Genomic DNA, 21,279 nt, shown 5'->3' with positions numbered 1-21,279 from the left:
AGTCCCAGGCCATGGGGACAGGGCCTCTGGGGAGCTTCTACTTGTCAGGTGCTTCTTTAGCTTCGGCAGCTCTTGTGCTTTAATAAGGCTGTGATGGGCCTGGAACCTTAGCAGTTTGGGGAGCCCTGGAATGAAGAAGCCTGAGAAGGCCCCAGGCCCCCTAACCATCAGGGCTTTCTCCTGCACCAGGTGTGGGGGGGTGAGTCCTGGCAGGGGTCTCCTCTCCCATGCCCTGACTGCAGAGTGTGCCCACAGCCCTCCCGAGCCCTGGCTGGCCCCGCTCTTCCCAGGCAGTAGGACTGCTGGCCAGGCCTGGGGGGCAGGGGCAGAGGACCCTCCTCCTCACAGAGACCCCGCTGGGTGGGGGCCCCGGGCTGAGGACCAGGCCCGGCTGACCCGGCAACCCTTTGCTGTGGCGGTGGCAACAGGGGCAAGGGGGCCCCAGCCCCGAGGGGCAGGGAGTGCCGCCCACGGGGAGGGTAACGGGGGCGTGCAGGGCCATCTCCTGGGTTGGGATCCAGGCTGGGGCCACGGGAGCAGTAGATGTTGCCACCTGGGCTTCGTCTGGCCGTGGGCTGGAAGGGGGCCTGGGGGGCAGGCTGGCAGCCAGGCAGGAGGCTGCAGGACCCGTGGGAATGCGAGAATGGTCTGCAAATGGTGGGGCCAGTGGCCAGACTACAGGATCCCGAAGGCCCCCCGGGGAGGCGGTGCCCTCTGCCAGCGGGGAGGCGGGCTGAGTGGGGGTCCTGGCCTGCCCCGCTGCTAGAGCTGCCCTGTGGGGGGCCTGTCCCGAGCTCCAGGTCCCATCCAGGCGCCCTGCCGGCCCCTACCGTGCATGGCGTGCCTCTCCGTGGTCATCAGCTGAGCCAGCGCCCAGAATGCAACCTCCTCGCACAGCAACATCAGCAGGACCCCCACGATCTGGCTCATGCCCTGGCAGTAGCCCACCTCCTGCAAGAGCCAACCCCGATGGAACGTGGCCACCTCAACGTGGTGGAGGTCAGGGTAGGGGAACTTCTCTCCCTGCTCAGGTTCTGATTCCCAGTTCGGTCCCTTCAGGATCGAGACCCGAGTTTTAGGGCAACAGCGACGCACGCTAGAGTACCTGGCAGCCCCAGCGCTCGGACTCAGGGGCCGTCCCTCCCCCTGCAGTCAGGTCTGCACCCCAGCCCCGGCCTCAGTCCTAGAGTCGAGAGCCCCTCCCTCGTGCCCCTGGGACAATGGGAGCTGGAGTCCTGGCTACGCGTCCTGGTTGGTCAGGAATCTGCAGGACAAAGGGCACCCGCGGGGCAGCAGGCCTGGCAGCGGGGAGACTCACTGGGTTGTAGACAGAATACGCCGAGAGCACATGGAACAGGGCTTGCTGCCTAGGAAAGGGAGAGCAGGGTGGGTTGCTCCTGTCTGAGCGAGGCTGGCCAGGTGCGGAACGCTGCCCCACGGACCTGGGTCTTCAGGGCAGCTCGGGGGCTGACGTGTCTATGGGGTCAGGTCTCCACACAATGACCGGCAGCTAGCTCAGACATACCACGGGATGGAGTTTATTTTCATTCTGCTGTTTGCCGTTTGCCTCCATGAAAGCGCCCGCTGTGGGATGGGCAGCTCCTGGGTTTTCACTGAGCCCCCAGCTCCCCCCTCCAGCCCTGGGGCCACTGCCCCACCCTGAACGGCCCCTTGGTGGCCAGGCGCTCCCCCTGCACCGCTCCCCCAGCCCCTGAGGCTTCTCCTCCCCGTGGTCTGGCTTGTTCCTGGTGCTGTGAATGCAACCATAGGATCTTTCTTCCCCGAGCCAAACGAAGCCCAGGTGCTCCCATAGCATCCAGCGCGTCCATAGCGCGGTCCTGTGTGTCCCTGAAGCGTATTCCCTGTTTTGGAATCCCAGTGTCTGTTCACCTAAGAGCAGCTTGGGCGCTTCCAGGTTGAGTCATTGTGCACAGAACCTTCACGCAGGTTTTACTTGGATAAAAGATTTCGAACCAGTTGGGTCAGTAACTGTGAGCACTTTGGGGCATATGGTGAGGCTCTGCTCAGCTCTGTAAGAAGCCGCCAGCCTGCCGTCCAGCGTGGCTGCATGACCCTGCACCCCAGCTCCCGCTGCCCCCTTGGGCGCCAGCGCTGGGTGCCCCCAGCCTTCCTGACCGGGGTGTGTGGCGGGCGCTGATGTCTCGCGGTGGCACGAAGGCTCAGCTCTGTCCCCAGACACACCCTGGATGAATGCACATTGTGTGTGTGTGTGTGTGCGTGTGCATCTTCTTGGCTCAAGTGTCTGTTCAGGTCTTGTGTCCACTGTGCGTTGGGTCATGTGTTCCATCACGGAGCGGCTTGTCCTCGGTCGGCAAGGGCCCCGCATTAGATGTGCCATTCCAAATCTCTCTCCCGCTCTGTAGCTTTCCTCCCTGCTCTCTGAATGGTGTCTTTGCAGAGGGCAAGTTTGTGATTGAGATAAACTCCAGCTTGTCCACGATTCCTCTCCTGCCTATTCCTCCCAGCTGACCAGCCTCTTCCTCCGTGTCCACGGCCTGTCCCTTCTCTGGCGTTCTGGTTTTCCAATGCCCAGAATGCGTTACCACCACCCTGTAACGCGGGTAAGGGTTGAACCTGGAATCCCACATGGGAATGTAGCTGCGCCCGAGTGCACAGAAGGAACAGGCTGCTTTTGAGGTCGGGGGCAGATCGGCCGAAGTGGAGACTATTTACCGAGAGGCCCTTATAGAAACCTCACGATCCTGTGCCCAGGTGTGCCGCCGGGCAGGGCCCACCCTCACATCAGGGCCCTTCTGTGTGAGGTCGCAGCGCAGTAGTCATAGGGGGATGGGGGTTTGGGGTGGTGCCTGGGGGCATCAGGCTGCCGGAGGCTGGCTTGCCCTGGACCAGGCGTCACAGGTCAGCCGTGACCTGGCCGCACTCTGAGGGCCAAGGCCGACGCAGCGGCCACCCAGGTTCCGGGGCACAAGGCACCCCCCTCGGTGGGGGAACGTCGGCGTCTCCTCATGAGACGGGTTGGGGATGGCCCCCTGGAAGGCTCAGTCCACGCCTGCCTGGCAGCTGCCAGCCTTCCCTTCCCGGCCTCCAGGTCAGCCTCCCCAGGGCCCCGGGCTGTGAAGCACACCGCCAGCCGCCGGCCGCGCAGACAGAGCTCCTTCTCCCGCGGCGATCCAGCGGCACCCCACCTGTCTGGGCGCACACTGCCTTCCCCACCTCCCGCTGGGCCCCCGCATCGTCAGGGTCTCCCCCGCACCTGGCGACTCAACACCAAACCCGGGCTCCTGAGGAGGACAGACCGTCCAGAGACCCCGACGGGGGCCGGGGAGGCGCCAACACCGTCCGCACACTGAGGCGCTGCACTAATTCCTTGCAGGCTGGAGCCGGTGGGGGGGGCACGCCTCCACCGGGAACCTCCGTTTCTAAGGCGCATACAGAGATGACTATAGTGTCGACCCGAGGTCTGGGCTTTGCTGGGACACACTTGCTGCTGGGGTCGCGGCTGGTGAGCACAGGACCTGGGCTGCACCGGGGACGGCATCTGGGGGTTCATCATACCACTGATCTGTACAGTGTCAACTGTCTACCATCAAATGCAAATACACGCAGAAAAACACCAAGAGTGGCTGTCCCTTTGACCCGTGTGACCCTCATCGGTCCATGTGTGTCCTCGTCCAGCCGAGGCTGGGCTGCCCGGCCCCCAGCCCCGCAGTGCCCCCACCCATGGCCTCCACCCTCTGTTGCTCCTCACTAGCAGCTCCACGCCAACCTTGGGGGTTCCGCTCCCACAGGGACGCCGCGAGGCCCCGTCGTGGCGCCCTCCCCATCGACACAGACCCAGGGAGGGGGCCACTGGGTCATCCCAAGCACGTTTCCCATGCGGCCGGGTTGTGTTTGCCGCCAACGTCCGCCTCTCCTCAGAGAGCCCGCCCTGCCCACCCAGAAGCCCCCTGGGCCGCCCCTGACCCCCAGAGTGTCCCCTGGGGCCCCCAGACCCTGCTTGTCCCGCAGTCTCACCTGACCCCGTAGCGGTCCTGGACCATGACATGGTTCCGGAAGGTCAATTTGCCTGATGTCCTTGGAGAAGAGCTGGGCCTGCTCCTTCATCTTCTGTGGGCAGAACTGGGAAGGAGGAGCCAGCTTCAGGACATGGGAGCCTAACTGTCCCCAGCTGCCCTCCGAAGAGGGAGCGCCGCTAGCCGCCCCATGAGTGTGTCCTGCAGAAACCACCTTCCTCCTTTGTCTCTGAGGCGGGGGCCCCGCACACGGGCCCATCGTGCCCGTGATGCCCGCGTCAGGCCTGGAGCTCAGCAGCCCTGGGAGGGGAGGGGACTCTCGATGGTCAGCCTGACGCTCCTCCCCTCCCCCCGCACAGGGGCCCGTCCTCCAGGACTGAGACCAGCCTGGGGCCTGAGCTCGCCTCTCCCCACGCGTTCCCCTAAGCTCCCGCCAAGGCCTCACGCAAGGGCCATGGCTCTGCTGGGTTTGGAAGGGCTTACCTCGTAGACCCCTTGGTTGGTGGACTTCACCTTCTCAATATCAAGCAGGAGGGTCCACACCTGACCTCGCACCTGCGGAGGGACCCTTTTATACACCCGACGATGCATCTACAGGACAGAAGGCAACGCTGCTGAGCCAGGCCCGGGACGGCTCTGTGATCCCCAGGAGCACGAGGCCTCCAGAAGGTTCTGGTCTTAGTTCCATGGCGTCTCCAGAGAGGCTGGGTCTCCCACAAGGAGGAGGGGACAGTGGCCCTGACCTGCCGGCCCCTCTGGTGCCCTCCTTGGGCCTGGGGAGGCTTGGGCTCGGGCAGGGGGACTCTCGTGGGTCTGGGGTTGGGGGGAGGCTGAGGGCTGTACGCACCCCCCCCGTTGGGACACAGTGCCGTCTGCAGGCACGCAGCGCTGCACCTTCTCGCTGACCCAGTGGTCCTCCCAGTTCCTCAGCATCTTCACCCACTTGTCGGCTCTCCGGGTCTCCTGGCGAAGTTGCTGGAACAAGACAAGAGGGCAGCAGATGAGCCGCCCGCTGTGTAGACTGGCGCCCGGGCAGCGTCCAGGGGCCTTCATGTGAACAGACTCAGAGAGCCCGAGGGGCACAGGGCCGCTGCCACTAACCGCGGCTCTGGGGCTCAGGCTTGGCCCCGGCAGCGCGTCGCGTGCTGGGACGGGGGATTTGGTGAAACAGCCCTTGGGACTACTTTGGGGACCGGGTCTGCTGTCCCCTGGCCCCATGCCCACCCAGCACGTCCTGCCCGAGCCCCAGGACAGGCTCGTACCTTTGCCTCGTGGGGGCTGGGGCCGGGCATCTCCTCCCTGGAAGGCAAGAGAAGCAGAGCCTGAGGACAGGGCCCCCGGCCCCACAGCCCCAAGGCTCGGCCCAGAAGCCCCAGGAGGGGTGGGCTGACCCCAGGGAGGGCAGGGGCTGCCCTCTCACAGCGGGGCAGCGTCCTGCCTGGGGCTGTGAGAAGGGTTGTTGCCGGCAGGTGGGCCGGGCGGGGGCATCTGAGCAGCCCCCACGAGGTGACTGCCCCCGTCCTGGGATGGGCCAGCCCAAGACCTGTCAGGGCAGCCAGGTGCCCCCTGGGCCCGTCTGACTGAGGACCCCATGCCTTCACAGGGCCTGACTGCTCAGCGTCCAGCCTGCCTCTCCCTCACCTTGGCCATCACCCCTGCTGTCCCCTGACGCCATCCCTCTTGTCGGTCACTTCTGTCCTTCTGGCCCATGTCTACCCCTTGTCTCGTCAGAGCCCTGAGCATGGCCCACCCCTGACCCCTCCAGACGGCCACTGTCCCTGGGCGGGGAGGGACTGAGGCCCCGGGAGCAGCCCGGTGACCACGCATGGATTCCCCAGCCAGGGCGAGGTCTCGTGGCAACCATCGGCCCAGCGGCCTCCTTCCCTGGTCCCAAGGCCACTGTGCTGTCCCCCCTCCCTCGTTCCCACCCCTGGGCAGCTTCTTCCTCCTCTTCCCTCCTCCTGCCCAGGCTGGTCGGCCCCTCCCTCTGCCTCCCACCCTCCCTCCTGGACCTGGCCTTGTGCCGGGCATCTTCCTGCCATCCTGCAGAAGCCTTCAGGAGCTGTGGCGGCCCTGGCCTGGTGGTGTCACCCAGGAGCACCCCTCCACCCTCGCCCCAGACCAGACTGCCCTCCTGCAGAAAGGACACCAGTGTCCCAGAGCCCCTCACCCTCTGGAGCCCCTGCTGAACTGACTGGACCCACCGTCTGAATGCAGGAGGCAGACACCGGGCCTCCCCGAAGCAGGCATGGAGGCCACTCCTCCAAGGCCCAGCTCCATTCCTGCCCGCTTCCTGGGTTTGCCTCCTGGGTCTCTCAGCTCCAGCCCAGGCCAGACTCTGGCCCTCAGAGGGCTCCAGGGGTCGAGGCCCTGAGCTGGGGAGATGGGTCCTGCCTCCAGAGAGGCGTTCCTGCAAATGCAATCCCCCCTTGAGATGGAGGAAAGAGGGCCCCGGTGACTCACTGCAGAAAGCCATGATGGTCCGTGAGCCTGCACAGCGAGAGCTCAGCATCTTCCCATGGGTCCCGTGGAGACCCTGCTGGGCGTGCCTGAAACATAGGGGGCCCGTGGTGGGGGTCCTCTCAGAGCCAGGGGCATGGGGGAAAGGAGGGAGCAGAACGGCTCCTCTGTCCCCTGCAACCTCAGGGAGCCCAGGATCCGCTGAAAATGGCCCAGCAGGAGAGGCAGGACCTGTCTGCCCCACGGGAGCAGCCTGACAGCCCCACCTGCTTCTCCCAGCGATGATCCCCGCCACCCCCACCGGCTTGCCCCGCTCCTATGGGCAACAATCCCACCTGGGTCTCCTCTGCTGGACTCTGGCTCTGATCCCCGCCTGGGACATAACTGCTCTTGCTGCTGAGGATTCCCTTTGGGCCAGAGCCGCTCCTGCCTGCCGATGAGCCCCGCCTGGGCCTCCGGTGCACCTGCTGCCGATGAGCCCCACCTTGGTCTCATTGGCTACTGATGACTAGGATTCCCGTCTGGGCCTCATCGGCTACTGATGACTAGGATCCCCGATGGACCCTCGCCTGCTACTGATGCCTCCCTCTGCCAGGTCTCACTTGTTGCTGACGACTCTGGGCCTTGTCTGGGCTGGACGGGCCCATCCTTGGCTCTGGGCCCCACCTGGGCCTCCCCTGTGCCTGCAGGCTCTGGGCCCCACCCCTGCGGTGGGTGCTCCTAGTGTCGATGGTCCCTCGCTGGGCCTCACCTGAGTGTAATTGGCTATGATGTTGGCCCGTTCCAAGGCCAGCAGGGTCTCTAGGTCCTCTTTCATGGTGCTGGAAACCAAAAACATCCAAATAGGACCCTGCATGAAAACCTCCAGAGAACAAAGGGGTCTGCTCCCTGGGGGCCGATCACCAGTCTGTCTGAGCCAAGAGTGGAGGAAACCCTCTAGCTCTGAGGGGGGACACTTGTTGAGCTGGCGGATCCCACGTGGGCTCCCACTCTGTGGCACTCCCACACCCAGACTCCCTTCCCAGCCACTGTCCCCGGACACACTTCACGCCGAGATGACAGGGTCTCTGCACCCCGCTACCAGGAGCACATGGGGGGTCCGGGAGCTCCGGAAAACTGCTGACCTGATGCTTGGTGTGGGGTCCCCCAGCCCGGGGCCGGCAGCGCGCGGCTGGCTGGAACGGCCAGCCAGCGAGTGTTCCTGCGGGCTTGCGGGGCTCAGAGGTGTCTGTGAGATCCCCCAAACACAGACGACAATAGGCAAAAAGCAGTGAGCTGGACGTCATCCTCATGAACAACTTTGCCAGCAAGAGTGAGAACAAACTCCCTCCCTGGATGGCAGGATGGTGAATGGCTGAGGAGGGGTGTAGGGGAGAGCAGGAGGGGCTTCGTGGTCCCTGTTGGGGAGGGGCCTGGGGCTCCTGGCCCAGGAGGCCAGGACCCGGGCAGCAGGGGGGACAGCCCTCCCCCACGGAGCTGTGGAAGGGCTGCACGTGCCGGCTCACGGTCAGCGCCCGGGGGTCCAGTGTCCTCGGCCACTGCCCGGGAGGCCATGCCGCCCCTCCGGAGCCCGAGCCCCCACAGCGGCCCGAAGGGAGCGGGGAGCAGCGCACACTCACCTGTGACCTGTCGCTGTGGGAGCCGCACCTCCTGCCTACACGGGGGTCGTGGGGCGAGCGGGTCCGTGTGAGTGAGGCTGAGCCAGAGCCAGAGAGCGCGAGCACATCCAACTGCCTATGGACACAGAGCCGAGGGCATGCCAGGCAGTGGCGGAACCCCGGGGTGCCACCGTTCTGTCCAGTGGGGTCCCGCGTCATCAGTGCACGTCGGCGGGGTCCGTCAGCACCGAGCCCTTCCCCTTGAAGGTCACGCTCCTGGGGAGGGTCCTGGCACCCCGCATGGTGGGAAGGGGAGGCTTGGCTCCCTCCCACCCTCCTTAGCTCCCATGCTCAGGTCCTCCCGGCACCCCGCCCTTCTAGGCAGACTGTGCGTCACAAATGTCCTCCCACCCCAAGGGTTCACAGCATGCGTTGTCCACGTCAGAACATTTGAGGGGCTCCTGGGTGGCTGAGTCAGTTCAATGTCCGAGTCTTGATTTCAGCTCAGGTCAGATCTCGGGTTCGTGGGAACAAGCCCTGTGACGGGCTTGGGCTTGGTGAGGAGTCTGCTTCAGATTCTCCCTCTCCCTCTGCCCCTCCCCCCTGCTCACACCTGCGAGTGTGCACACTCTCTCTCATAAATAAATCAATCTTTTAAGAAATTAACATTTAAGAACATTTGAGAAATCTTTATCATCTCTGCAGAGGTGCCTTCATATTTGTAATGGCTGTGTAAATGCCTTTCACGGATCCACCGTGATTTCTGTCAGAAACCTCTATTTAATATTTATTGTAGTCGACACACAATGTTACATTAGTTTCAGGACTACAACTTAGTGGTTCAGCAATTCTGTACATTACCCAGTGCTCCCCACGAGAAGTGTACTCACCATCTGTCCCCATTAAAAGTTATTACAATAGTATTGACTCCATTCACTATGCTGTACTTTTTAAGTTTCTTTTTTTTAAAAGATTTTATTTATTTGATAGAGAGAGACATAGAGAGGGAACACAAGCAGGGGGAGTGGGAGAGGGAGAAGCAGGCTTCCTGCCAAGCAGGGAGCCCGATGTGGGGCTCGATCCCAGGACCCTGGGACCATGACCTGAGCCGAAGGCGGACGCTTAACCGACTGAGCCACTCAGGTGCCCATGTACTTTTTAAATTTCTGTGACTTTATTTTATAACTGGAAGTTTATAGTTCTTAATATTCTTCATCTATTTTGCCCATCTCCCACCCACTTCCTCTCTGGCAAATCAACCAATGTGATCCATCACATTAACAAAGGACAAAAACCATATGATCATCTCAATAGTTACAGAAAAAGCATTTGACAAAATACAACATAAAAAGCATAGTGGGTTTTGAGGAAATGTACATCAACAGAATAAAGCCCATGTATGAAAGCCCACAGTTGATCTCATACTCAGTGATGAAGGCCTGAAACCGTTTCCCCTAAGACCACGAAGAAGACAAGGAAGTCCCCTCTCAGTCCTGGAAGTCTGAGCTGCAGTAATCAGACAAGAAAAAGAAAAGACATCCACAGCAAAGGAAACAGTTGACAAAACCAAAAGACAACCAACACAATGGGAGAAGATATTTGCAAATGCCTTATCAGATAAAGGGCTAGTATCAAACATCTATAAAAATCGTATCAAACTCGGGGTGCCTGGGTGGCTCAGTCGTTAAGCATCTGCCTTCGGCTCGGGTCATGATCCCAGGGTCCTGAGATCGAGCCCCGCATCAGGCTCCCTGCCTTCTCCCTCTCCCACTCCCCCTGCTTGTGTTCCCTCTCGCTGTGTCTCTCTCTGTCAAATAAATAAAATCTTAAAAAAAAAAAAAAATCAAACTTAACACCCAAACAACAAATACTCCAGTCAAGAAATGAGCAGAAGACATGAACAGACATTTCTCCAAAGAAGACATCCAAATGGCCAACAGACACAGGAAAAATGCTCAACATCACTCGGCATCAGGGAAATACAAATGAAAACCACAATGAGATACCACCTCACACTGGTCAGAATGGCTAATTAACCACTCAGGAAACAACAGATGTTGGTGAGGATGCGGAGAAAGGGGAACCTCCTACACTGTTGGTGGGAATGCAAGCTGGTGCAGCCACTCTGGAAAACAGTATGGAGGTTCCTCAAAAGGTTAAAAATAGAGCTACCACATGACCCAGGAATTACACTACTGGGTATTTACCCCAAAGATACAAATCTAGTGATCTGAAGGGGCACCTGCACCCCAATGTTTATAGCAGCAATATCCACAATAGCCAAACTATGGAAAGAGCCTAGATGTCCATTAACAGATGAAGGGATAAAGAAGATGCGGTATATATATACAATGGAACATTATGCAGCCATCAAAAAAATGAAATCTTGCCATTTGCAATGACGTGGATGGAACGAGAGGGTATTATGCTAAGCGAAATAAGTCAATCAGAGAAAGACAATTATCATATGATCTCACTGATGTGAGGAATCTAAGAAACAAAACAGAGGATCATAGGGGAAGAGAGGGAAAAAATAAAACAAGATGAAATCAGAGAGGGAGACAAACCAAAAGAGATTCTTAATTTCAGGAAACAAACTGAGGGTTGCTGGAGTGGAGGGGGGTGGGAGGCATGGGGTGGCACGGGGTGGCTGGGTGATGGACATTGGGGAGGGTATGTGTTGTGGTGAGCGCTGTGTGTTGTGTAAGACTGATGAATCACATACATTATATGTTAATTAATTGCATTTAAATAAAAAATGTCCCAACAGAGATGCAGATAATGCCATTATCAGATAAGGATTTTAAAATAACCTTAGTTAATGTTCTTAATTAAGTACACTGTCAAAAGACAAGATTAACTAATTCGGTTAGGGGGAGACGTGGAATCAAAAGCAAACAAATGGAAATTCCAAAAGTGAAAAATAGAATAACTAAACTTAAGGATTCAGTGGATGTGGTTGACAAGAGATTCGATACAGATAAAGAGAGAATTGGTGAACTAGAAGGCTGGTCAAAAGAAATTACCTAGACTGAAACAGAAAGTCAAAAGGATATAAAGTCTAGTAAAGAGTATAAGAGACATGTGGGATAGAGTGGAAAGGTTGAGCATATATTTAATTGGATTCCTAAATGAAGATCAGAAAGAGAAGGGGCGGGGTGTCTGGGTGGCTCAGTCAGTTAAGCTCCTGCCTTCTGCTCAGGTCATAATCCCAGGGTCCTGGGATCGAGCCCCGCATCGGGCTTTCTGCTCAGCAGGGAGTCTGCTTCTCCCTCTTCTTCTTCCCCTCCCCCTGTTCACACTCTCTTGCTTGCTCACTCTCTCTCAAATAAATAAATAAAATCTAAAAAAAAAAAAAGAAAGAGAAAGGGGCATCCAAAATATCTGAAGAAATAAGAGAGCTGAGAATATCCTCAAACTGATGAAAGATATCAAGCTACATATTCTAGAAGCACTATGAGCATCAAGAAGGATAAATACAAGGAAAAACACATTGAGGCACATATAGTAAAAGTGCTAACGGAAAATAAAGAGGAATTCTTTCAAGCACCCATGAAGACATGCTGTCTTCAGAGCATGACAATAAGACTGACAGAAAGTATAAAAGCCAGAAGACAATGGAGTTGTCTTCATTTTCAGACTACTGACAGAAATAACTGTCAACCTATAATTCTTTTTTATTTTTCTTTTATTTTTTTAAAAGATTTTATTTTATTTATTTGACAGAGAGAATGTGAGAGAGGGAACACAAGCAGGGGGAGTGGGAGAGGGAGAAGCAGGCCTCCTACAGAGCAGGGAGCCCAATGTGGGGCTCGATCCCAGGACCCTGGGATCATGACCTGAGCCGAAGGCAGATGCTTAACGACTGAGCCACCCAGGTGCCCCCCTTTTTGAAAGATTTTATTTATTTATTTGACAGAGAGAGAGATAGCAAGAGCAGGAACACAAGCAGGGGGAGTGGGAGATGCCCAGTGACTGAGCCATCCAGGTGCCCTCCAACCTATAATTCTATACCCACTAAAGAGTATCCTTCAAAAATAGAGGAACACAAAGAAATTTTCAGAAAAGCAAAAACTGGCAGTATTTATCACCAGTAAACTCATGCCAAATGAAACAGTAGAGGGGTTCCTCAGGCAGAAAAAAAAAAAAAAGTAACCCCAGATGGAAGTAGGAAGATGTCAGGATTGAAGAGCAACAAAATTCTAAATGAATACTGACTACATAAATTAATAATAGTTTATAAATATTTACTTATTATCATTTATTATTAATTAATGATTATTATTCACAAAGGTCCTTGTACTGTCCAGGTTGTGGCTAAAGTATAAACTTATATTAAGCTTTAATAAGTCAAAGACACATGTATAATCTCTAGAGTAACTATTAAAATAATACTAAAAGAATGCAAAACTACCAAACCAGAGAAAATAATAAAATAAAAATCCAGAAGATGGCAAAAGGAAAAAAAAAAGAGAAAAACAGAAACAGAATAGGCAGAAAAAACAAAGAGCCCAAAATATATCAATGATTAAATTAAATGTAAACAGTCTAAATTTTCCACTGAAAAGAAAGATTGTCAGACTAGGGAAAAAAACCAATGTCAACTACATTCTACTTATAAGAGAACACCTTAAATAAAAGAATCTACGAATGTTAAGAGTAAGGGAATGGAAAAAAGCGTACCATGTAAGCACTACCCCAAAGGAAGCTGGCATGGCTGTGTTATCAAAAACAGACTTCCCAACCAGCGTCCCGAGAGATGCACGTCAGCCATCCATCACAGCTGCTAACTCAGGGAGGGAACGGGCAAACTTGGGCGTGCTGCTGTGGCCTACTGCTCTGTCCAGGGGAATCCTGCAGGGCTGGACAAATCAAAGGCATAGCTCCTGGCCAGGTTTGCCAATATTGTTGAACAAACCTGGTAAACGCATTGCAAGAGAAGCCGAAAACTCAAGACACAAGGGTTTGGGAGGGAGGGAGAGATTTATTTTGGATGCCGGCAGCCAGGGGAGGTGGCAGGCTCAGGCCTGAACAGCCAACCTCTCTGGCGTCAAGATGGACCCTGAGAGTTTTACAGGAAGAAGTTCAGGGGGTACGTGCAAGAGAGCAGGCAGAGAGCACGTGATCCTGGGTTGGGGGGATTGGTACACGTTCAGCGTGTGGTCCTGGCTTAGGGAGGGGACATATGGCGGGTGGTCTTCTAGGCATTCTGTTGCTCTTAGGGCTTTTCTGGCCTGGCAGGTGGAATGTTCCAGTCACTGTAGAACACCTCATCAATGCTTCAAGCAAGTGCAATAAGAAATCAGAAAAATGGGTTTCAGTTAGTTAGAGTATGAGTTAAGTGCTTGCTGACATAAAGAGGAGCATCTCAAAAGATAAAGAGTCCATTTGCTGAGATGGTAAGATGAGGCTCATGACATAGTCTAGAAATAGAAAAGCACAAACCTAACATAACTGAAAGGAGAAACACAACTGTGGCTAGAGAGTCAATATTCCTCTCTTAAAATAGTTGACAAGACAAAAGAATCCACCAAAGATGTAGATTTTATATTTTTATTTATTTGAAGAGAGAGAGGCAGAGGGAGAGGGAGAAGCAGGCTCCCCGCTAAGCAGGGAGCCGGATGCAGGACTTGATCCCAGAATCCTGGGATCATAACCTGAGCCGAAAGAAGACGATTAACCAGCTGAGCCACCCAGGCGCCCCAAAGATGTAGATTTTAACCAAAGATTCACAAACCTGACATGACTGACATTTGTATTACAAAAACCATCACGGAAAGAAATAGAAAAATCTGAATGGTTCTAGAACTACTAAGGAAATAGAATCCATGACGTAAAAACTTCTTCAGAGGGCGCCTGGGTGGCTCAGTTGGTTAAGAGACTGCCTTCGGCTCAGGTCATGATCCTGGAGTCCTGGGATCGAGTCCCACATCGGGCTCCCTGCTCAGCGGGGAGTCTGCTTCTCCCTCTGACCCTCCCCCACTCATGCTCTCTCTATCTCATTCTCTCTCTCAAATAAATAAATACAAAAAAAATCTTTAAAAAAAAAACTTCTTCAGAAGAAAACAAAGACTTCACTAATGGATTTTATAAAACATTTAAGGAATAGTTAGCACCAATATTACACAAATGCTTTGAAAAGACAGAAAATGTGGCAACATTTCCCAACTCACATTAAGAGGCCTCCACAATCTTGGTGCCCAAACTACCCTCCCAGGTATACATTCAACAGAAACGCTCACATACACTCGGCAAAGGACGTGCATGTTCATAGCATTGCTACCCGTAATAGCCCAAACCTACTGTTTTGGAAACACTTAGCTGTACATCAAGAAGGACTGGGAAGTCAAACATGGTATATCCATGCAGTAGAAAACATAGCAGGGACACCAACTAGACCACGGCCGCTCACAATGAAATGGACGGCTGTCACTCACTGTTCAGCAAAGAAGATAACATGCAATATAATTCCATTTATATAAAGCCCAAAAACAGGCAAAAATGAGCCTGTGGAAGTAGAGATAAGAAGAGGGTTTTTTTTTTTTTAAAGATTTTTATTTATTTATTTGAGAGAGAAAGAATGAGACAGAGAGAGCATGAGAGGGAGGAGGGTCAGAGGGAGAAGCAGACTCCCCGCCGAGCGGGGAGCCCGATGCGGGACTCGATCCTGGGACTCCAGGATCATGACCTGAGCCGAAGGCAGACGCTTAACCAACTGAGCCACCCAGGCGCCCAAGAAGAGGGTTTTTTTAAACCCCTCTGCCTTTGCACGTGCTTTCCTCCGTACCATGTGAGCTCAAGTATCTCCTGCACAAAGTGGCTTCCCTGGCCTCACCAAGGTAGCTGACCGAGGCCTCTGGTGCCCACTACTGCACAGCTGTGCGCAGCTGTCCTCACCAGCTCCTGTGGGCAGGCTGGTGTGTCTGACCAGGGGTCCTATAGGAATGTCTAATCTTTGCAATGTTTACATGCAGGAGGGGAAAGAATGTCATCCCTGCGCTGAGACCACCGTGCCAGCACAGGACACAGGACTCCCGAAGCACACGCTGTTCCCTTGACTGGCTGCTTCCTCACTGTATGACTGAAACCAGCAACTTAAAGCCAAACCCTTCTCACTTGTGCCAAGGACCCTGAGCCTGAAAAGGGTATGCAAAAGTTCCCCTACACCTGCCCCCGTGTGAACTTCCTCCTGCCAAATGACAGAACTTAGCCCATACATTAGAGGGCCCTCTACATTCCAAACCTTAGGACAAAACCCATCTGGTCATCTCTGGTGTAAGTTACAAACTATCACTTACATAACCACTCACACAAACTCAGAGCAGCCACCGATCAAGCTAATCCTCAAACACTTGCTACTCCATCCTAAATGGGTTCTATTTCACCTGAGGGGTTGTTGGGGAAAATCCAGTGTGCTCTCTATATTCACTATGAGCATTTTCTGTATGCGCCTTACATTTCAATAAACAAGATATTTTTTAAAGGAATATATTTACAGAAGCAGAATAGGAACAGGGACTCCACCCAAAGATACACCTGGGCAGCATCTCACAAACATATACTGGGGTTTCTCTCCTTGGCCCCCCCGTTCCTGTTTCCTGAGACCCTCTATGTTGGGATGCTGCAACAGGCATTGAGGAAAAGGCAAAACGAATCCAAAGGCTATTTCAGAAAACATGTAGTTTGGTGGGGACTGAAGCCTATGGGGCAGGTGGGAAGGGGCTGGATCGAGAAGACAGAATGAACACTGGAAATGAGCAAGAGTGGTCCCCTCTGGGAGGGGACAATGTGAAACTGGGTGGGGGGAGTACTTCTATATACAAAAAATCCCAAATCCCACATCAGCTGAACTAAGTTTAAAAATAAAGATGGGACGCCTGGGTGGCTCAGTCATTAAGCGTCTGCCTTCGGCTCAGGTCATGATCCCAGGGTCCTGGGATCGAGCCCCACATCTGGCTTCCTGCTCAGCGGGTAGCCTGCTTCTCCCTCTGTCTGCAGCTCCCCCTGCTTATGCTCTCTGTCTCCTTCTCTCTCTGACAAATAATTAAATAAAATCTTAAAAAAAAAAAAAAAGACATAACTGGGAGAATCAGGTGAGCTCCAAAATAAAGACATAAGTTCCTGTGAATCCCATGCAGCCTGCCTTGTGGCCCACGTACTGTCTGGGAGAGGGTTCAGCCACATGTATGGTGGTAACCTTCATGCTCGGCTTCATAGGGTGTCTCAAAGTCGACAAGCACCTTCTCTCATGTTCCTCACTGATTCTCACAGCAGACAAGTCCTCACATACCTATGGGATGTCACAAAGGGGACCAAACAGCCTCAGGGCGAAGCGTTTGTTTTAAATAGTTCTCTTTATCAAGAATTTTGGGAAACAAATCTAATAGGTTATGGCATAGAAGAGAATAAAATGAAAGTAGACCACTTTAGCAGCTTTCCAAAAAATGTAACTCTTTTGGTAGGCAAGGAAGCCAGTCCCAGAGTCAGCCCAGTGGAGCCCTTCTGGTGTCCTGTGATGAATTCTAAACCTCACACTCAGATTCCAACTCAAAGTGCCTTGTTTTTGCAGCACACACTTGCATAAACAATATTTGGAGCTCATGTGAGCATTTACCTGCATTATGTCAGAGAATCCTCACTGCCCAGAGGGAGGGATTGGGTGGTGCTAGTGTCCAGACGAAATGACCAAGCTGGTCATCACAGGGAAAGGTCACCCCAGGTCAGCTGGTTCCAGGCCCTGTGCTCAACCATCTCCTTTAAAGACCACCAGAAGAGCAGTTTAATACAATCTAACGATCAGCTCTGGCATGTAGTTCGCTTACTTGCAAACTTCATCTGCCAAAATGTCAATTCTGAGAATTGGGGACTAGCCCACCACTTACTTGTTGATAAGCACCCAAAATATAAGTCACAATGTTTATGTACCAAAGTTCATGATGTTTATTTGTGTAAGAACATTTCCAATCAGTGCTCAGACATTTACTCACTTTAGGCACAATTCCAACAGCCTTTGATAGTATTTCCCATTAAACACAAAGAAATGAGGGGCGCCTGGGTGGCTCAGTCAGTTAGGCGGCTGCCTTCGGCTCAGGTCATGATCCCAGAGTCCTGGGATCGAGCCCTGCGTCGGGCTCCCTGCTCAGTGGAGAGCCTGCTTCTCCCTCTCCCTCTGCCTGCCTCTCTGGCTACTTGTGTTCTCTCTCTCTCTGTCAAATAAATAAATAAAATCTTTAAAAAAAAATAAACACAAAGAAATGAACTAAAACAGGGACAGCAAGACTGGGCGCATCAGGCAGCAGGCACACTTTAAGATGCCACAAGAGCATCACTGTATTTCAGCAAAAACAGTTGATGGTGGTTTCTTCTCCCTCCTCTGAACAACCCAGCTGTGTGATACCCGGAGGGTACCAGTGACCTCTGCGTCGCCCCACCTGTGGCTCCAGGCTGCAAGCTCGGCCTGGCTTACCCCTTCTTCCTCCCAGGCACCTGCAGCGGTGCTGGCCCACAGAAGGTCTCCCAAAGTGTGTGCAAATTAGTTTTAGAAAAGTTAATCACAGTCAATGATTCACGGCAAGTGAATAGTATAATTAAACAGTTTCTATTAAAGTTGTTAAAATGAAACTTCAGCACTTGAAGAAGTAAGTTCTCAGGAAAAGCCATTTCTTTTTTTTTTTTTTTTTTAAGATTTTATTTATTTATTTGAGACAGCACACGAGAGGGGGGAGGGTCAGAGGGCGAAGCAGGCTCCCCGCCGAGCAGGGAGCCCGATGCGGGACTCGATCCCGGGACTCCAGGATCATTACCTGAGCCGAAGGCAGTCGCTTAACCGACTGAGCCACCCAGGCGCCCGGAAAAGCCATTTCTTTCTGAAGCACCCTCGCATCCCTTTTGCTGCAGCAGGAACTGGCGCTCCTGGAGGACAGGTACCTTGCTCCTTACTGCTCCTTCCGGACCTTTCTTCCCCTCCTCAGGACCCAGCTTTCCATTTCACATCCTCGGCTGAGCACCACTTGTTCACTCGGTGGACACGGGCCACGCCCCTCAGCTCCTGGTCCCTCCTCCCAGGCCCGGCCTCCCCCTCCCAGGCTTCCCCCCACCAGGGATTTCTGCCTGCTCGGCTCAGTGTTGAATCCTCAGCACCTACAACACAGCGGGCACAAAGGCGTTACACAAGAAATATTTATTGAATGAATGCATTTAGTGAGACACAGAATTATTAAGTTTTTGACAACGACAGATAAAGGAACCATTGTCCACTGATTACGAACGTTGCCTTAATGAATAACGCTTTCATCTTTGTGTCTACCTACCTATGCATACTGCCCAGCTCTACCAAGTAGTCGGTGCTCCGCAGAGTACCGCTGTGCAGAATGTCCAGCCCCAGACTTTGCCCCAAGTCGCCGAACCGAGCCCCCAGCCCCGCCACGTTAATGTTACCGCCTGGGCCGGACGTCCCAGGCACACCTGCCAGGCGGGACACCGGGAGGGCCGCACCGGGACCACCGCTCCGCCCCGCCGCCACGTCCCGCCAGGGAGAGCGAGCGTCCGCCCCATGCGAGGCCCCGCTCCCGAAGCGAGGCCCCGCCCCGACGCAAGGCCCCGCCCATAACACTCAGGCCCCCGCCCCGCAGAGCCTGCGTCCGCCCCACGCGAGGCCCCGCCCCCGACGCCCAGGCCCCGCCCCACCGCCCGTCCCGACGCGGCAGCAAGACCGCGCCCCGCCAGGCCCCGCCCCTGTCGGGCGTGGACCCTCCCTCTCCCAGTCCGTGGTCTGGAGGTCAGTGACTCCTGCGGTCTGTGCCTAGGGTCCGCTCTTACCGGCGCCCGCCTGTGGAGGCGCGCCGGGCGCTCCTGCGGCCATGCTGCCCGGGATAAACGCGCGCTCTTGAAGCGACACTGGAGAGCGGGATGCAGGAGCATGGGTAGCGGGGTACGGCGGGAGGAGGAGTGGGGGGGGGGAAGCGGGTCGGGGCTGGAAGTCGGCGCGTGCCGGTGACGTCAGGGCGTCCAAGTGCGCCCTCGCGCGTGCGCACCTGCCGCCGGCCTGCTTCCCGGGGCATGCTGGGAGTCCCTGCGCTGGGGCACTGGGTGCGCGCCTGCGTGGTCTGCGTCTTGGTGGTTCTCCCCATACGTTCTGGAGGTTCGATCTGATCCCTTGGTCTTTTGGCGCCCAGCAAGTACACAAGTAAGGGCTGGCTAAGCCGACATTTTACCCCAAGTTGAGTAACCCTCGACCGTTATTCCCCAAAGAACAGCCCCCCCACCCCGGGAGGACAGCCCTGGCAGAGAGGACTTTCCCGGGTCACCGCACAGGATGCTGGGCTTTGGGCATAGCCGTCTCCACTCCCGGCAGCTCTGCCCGAGTCTGGGCACCCGAGAATCCTGGGGAGAGCTGGATGGACAAATCACGTGGGGACGACAAAAACGTAAATGGGACAGCACCTCGGGGGGAATTGGCTGAAATTTAAAAGGGGAGCCCAGGCACTTTGCATTATTGGGCTGGCATAACTGGCTCGCAGGTATGGGGACACGGGAGTGTGGACAAAGCTGGTGGACTTTGCAGCGTTTCCGGTCGGCAGGTGGGCAGTGTCTTGGAAGGATCTCAGAACCAGGCAAGCCCCCCTCTTGGGTGGTGTACCAGGAAGATAACCACGTGGGAGAATATGCTGTAAAGCCAGAAAAATCTGAAAGCAGTCTAAATGTCAATCTATAGAAATTGGTTGCGTAAACTGGCTGTTCAGACAGTTGCATGATGTGGCCATTAAAAATTAGACTGTGTGGGGCGCCTGGGTGGCTCAGTGGGTTAAGCATCTGACTCTTGGTTTCGGCTCAGGGTCCTGGGATCGAGTACTGCATCGGGCTCCCTGCTCAGCAGGGAGTCTGCTTGTCCCTCTCTCTCCCTCTGCCTGTTGCTCCGCCTGCTTGTATGCTCGCTCTCTGTCAAATAGATAAAATCTTTTTTATCTTTTTTTTTTTTAAGGATTTTATTTATTTATTTGAGAGAGAGTGAGAGAGAGAGAAAGAGCACAAGAGGGGGGAGCGGGAGAGGGAGAAGCAGACTCCCTGCTGAGCAGGTAGCCCGATGCGGGACTCGATCCCGGGACTCCAGGATCATGACCTGAGCCGAAGGCAGTCGCTTAACCAACTGAGCCACCCAGGCGCCCAAATAAATAAAATCTTTAAAAACACATAAATGTTTTACAAAGTTAGACTGTTACATATTGATTAGTGTACCTGTATATTCATTATACATTGTATACATAACTATTCTGAGGTGAAAAATACAGCAGCTCATAATGCATTAGTTTCCTGCTGCTGTTGTAACACGCTGTCACAGATTTCTTATTTTACAGTTCTCTTGAGATCAGAAGTGGGAAATGGGCATTAGGGAGTTAAAGTATCCATAGGCCTGGTTCCTTCCAGAGTTTCCAGGGGAGAATCTGCTTCTTAGCCTTTTCCAGCTTGTGGAGACTTCCTTCCTCCATCTTCAAAGCCCAGACACTCCAACCTCTGCTTCCATTGTCCCATCTCTGATTTTGACCCTTTTGCCTCCCTTCTGTAAGGACTCTCATGACTACTTTGGGCCTACCCAAGTAATTCAAGACCATCTCCCCATCTCAAAACCTTTAACTTAGTCACATCTGCAAAGACCCCTTTGCCATGTAAGGTAGGGATTCAGACATAATCATCTTTGATCATTATTCTGCCTACCATTCCTAATATTTCTTATTTTTTAAAAAAATGTGTATTGTGCGTACAGAGGAGTAGGAGCACATATACAGATGTCAGAGCTTTGTGTCTGGAAGGTGGGCACGCTAGGGCTTTCCATTTTATTTCTATCTTTTTTTTTTTTTTTTGATTTTGTTTATTTATTTGACAGAGAGCGAGAGGGAACACAGCAGGGGGAGTGGGAGAGGGAGAAGCAGGCTTCCCGCTGAGCAGGGAGCCTAATGCGGGCCTGGATCCCAGGACCCCAGGATCATGGCCTGAGCCGAAGGCAGACGCTTAAAGACTGAGTCACCTAGGTCCCCCTCGTCTGGTTTTTCTATAAAGAGCACATACTGCTCATGTGGTAAAAATCATGTTTTACAGCAAAGGAAGCCATCAACAAAATGAGAGGGCAACCTATGGAATGGGAGAAGATACTTGCAAATGACACACCTAATAAGGGGTTAATATCTGAAATATATAAGGAACTCATACAACACAACACCAAAAAAACAAAA

The 21,279-nt window shown here is 54.1% G+C and overlaps 2 protein-coding genes across 4 annotated transcripts in view; one reads left to right on the top strand and one right to left on the bottom strand.

Moving 5' to 3' along the window:
• Positions 1-402: 402 nt before the first annotated feature.
• Positions 403-19,230, bottom strand: LOC145716085 (uncharacterized). The gene is made up of 11 exons (XM_081797490.1): positions 18,872-19,230; positions 8,075-8,189; positions 7,580-7,683; positions 7,207-7,276; positions 6,791-6,922; positions 6,459-6,544; positions 5,258-5,294; positions 4,890-4,970; positions 4,479-4,586; positions 3,997-4,101; positions 403-3,502 (listed from the first exon to the last, which is right to left on the bottom strand). Exons 1-11 carry the CDS (start codon positions 19,180-19,182, stop codon positions 3,218-3,220), a joined length of 1,434 nt encoding a protein of 477 aa, XP_081653616.1. The 5' UTR covers positions 19,183-19,230; the 3' UTR covers positions 403-3,217.
• The window catches only part of RNH1 (ribonuclease/angiogenin inhibitor 1), a 12,720-nt gene continuing 10,151 nt past the window's right edge, over positions 18,711-21,279 (top strand). The window contains exon 1 of one of the 3 annotated variants that reach the window (XM_031020516.2): positions 18,711-18,830. Coding sequence is in view for 1 of the 3 variants with exons in the window: in XM_081797485.1 (XP_081653611.1) it covers positions 19,368-19,479 (112 nt within the window). In the remaining 2 variants the exon portion in view is untranslated. Of the gene's footprint in view, positions 18,831-19,216; positions 19,239-19,352; positions 19,480-21,279 lie in introns of those variants that run through there. The other 2 variants (XM_031020518.2, XM_081797485.1) reach the window with 2 other exon arrangements.

This window comes from Leptonychotes weddellii, chromosome 11, assembly GCF_054177405.1.
Source record: "Leptonychotes weddellii isolate Sample4059 chromosome 11, ASM5417740v2, whole genome shotgun sequence".
In the NCBI taxonomy this organism is placed as follows: Eukaryota; Metazoa; Chordata; class Mammalia; order Carnivora; family Phocidae; genus Leptonychotes; species Leptonychotes weddellii.
The sequence above is the reverse complement of the archived record's forward strand: the minus strand, read 5'-3'. Positions and strand labels throughout refer to the sequence as shown.

Bases quoted from the DNA above. Each gene is read 5' to 3' on its own strand.
- LOC145716085 (XM_081797490.1), bottom strand. From the start codon at position 19,182: ATGGGGAGAACCACCAAGACGCAGACCACGCAGGCGCGCACCCAGTGC. The intron at 7,684-8,074 runs GTGAGTGTGCGC...GGGATCTCACAG, and splicing joins CCCACAGCGACAGGTCACAG to ACACCTCTGAGCCCCGCAAG. The intron at 5,295-6,458 runs GTGAGTCACCGG...CTTGCCTTCCAG, and splicing joins GACCATCATGGCTTTCTGCA to GGAGGAGATGCCCGGCCCCA.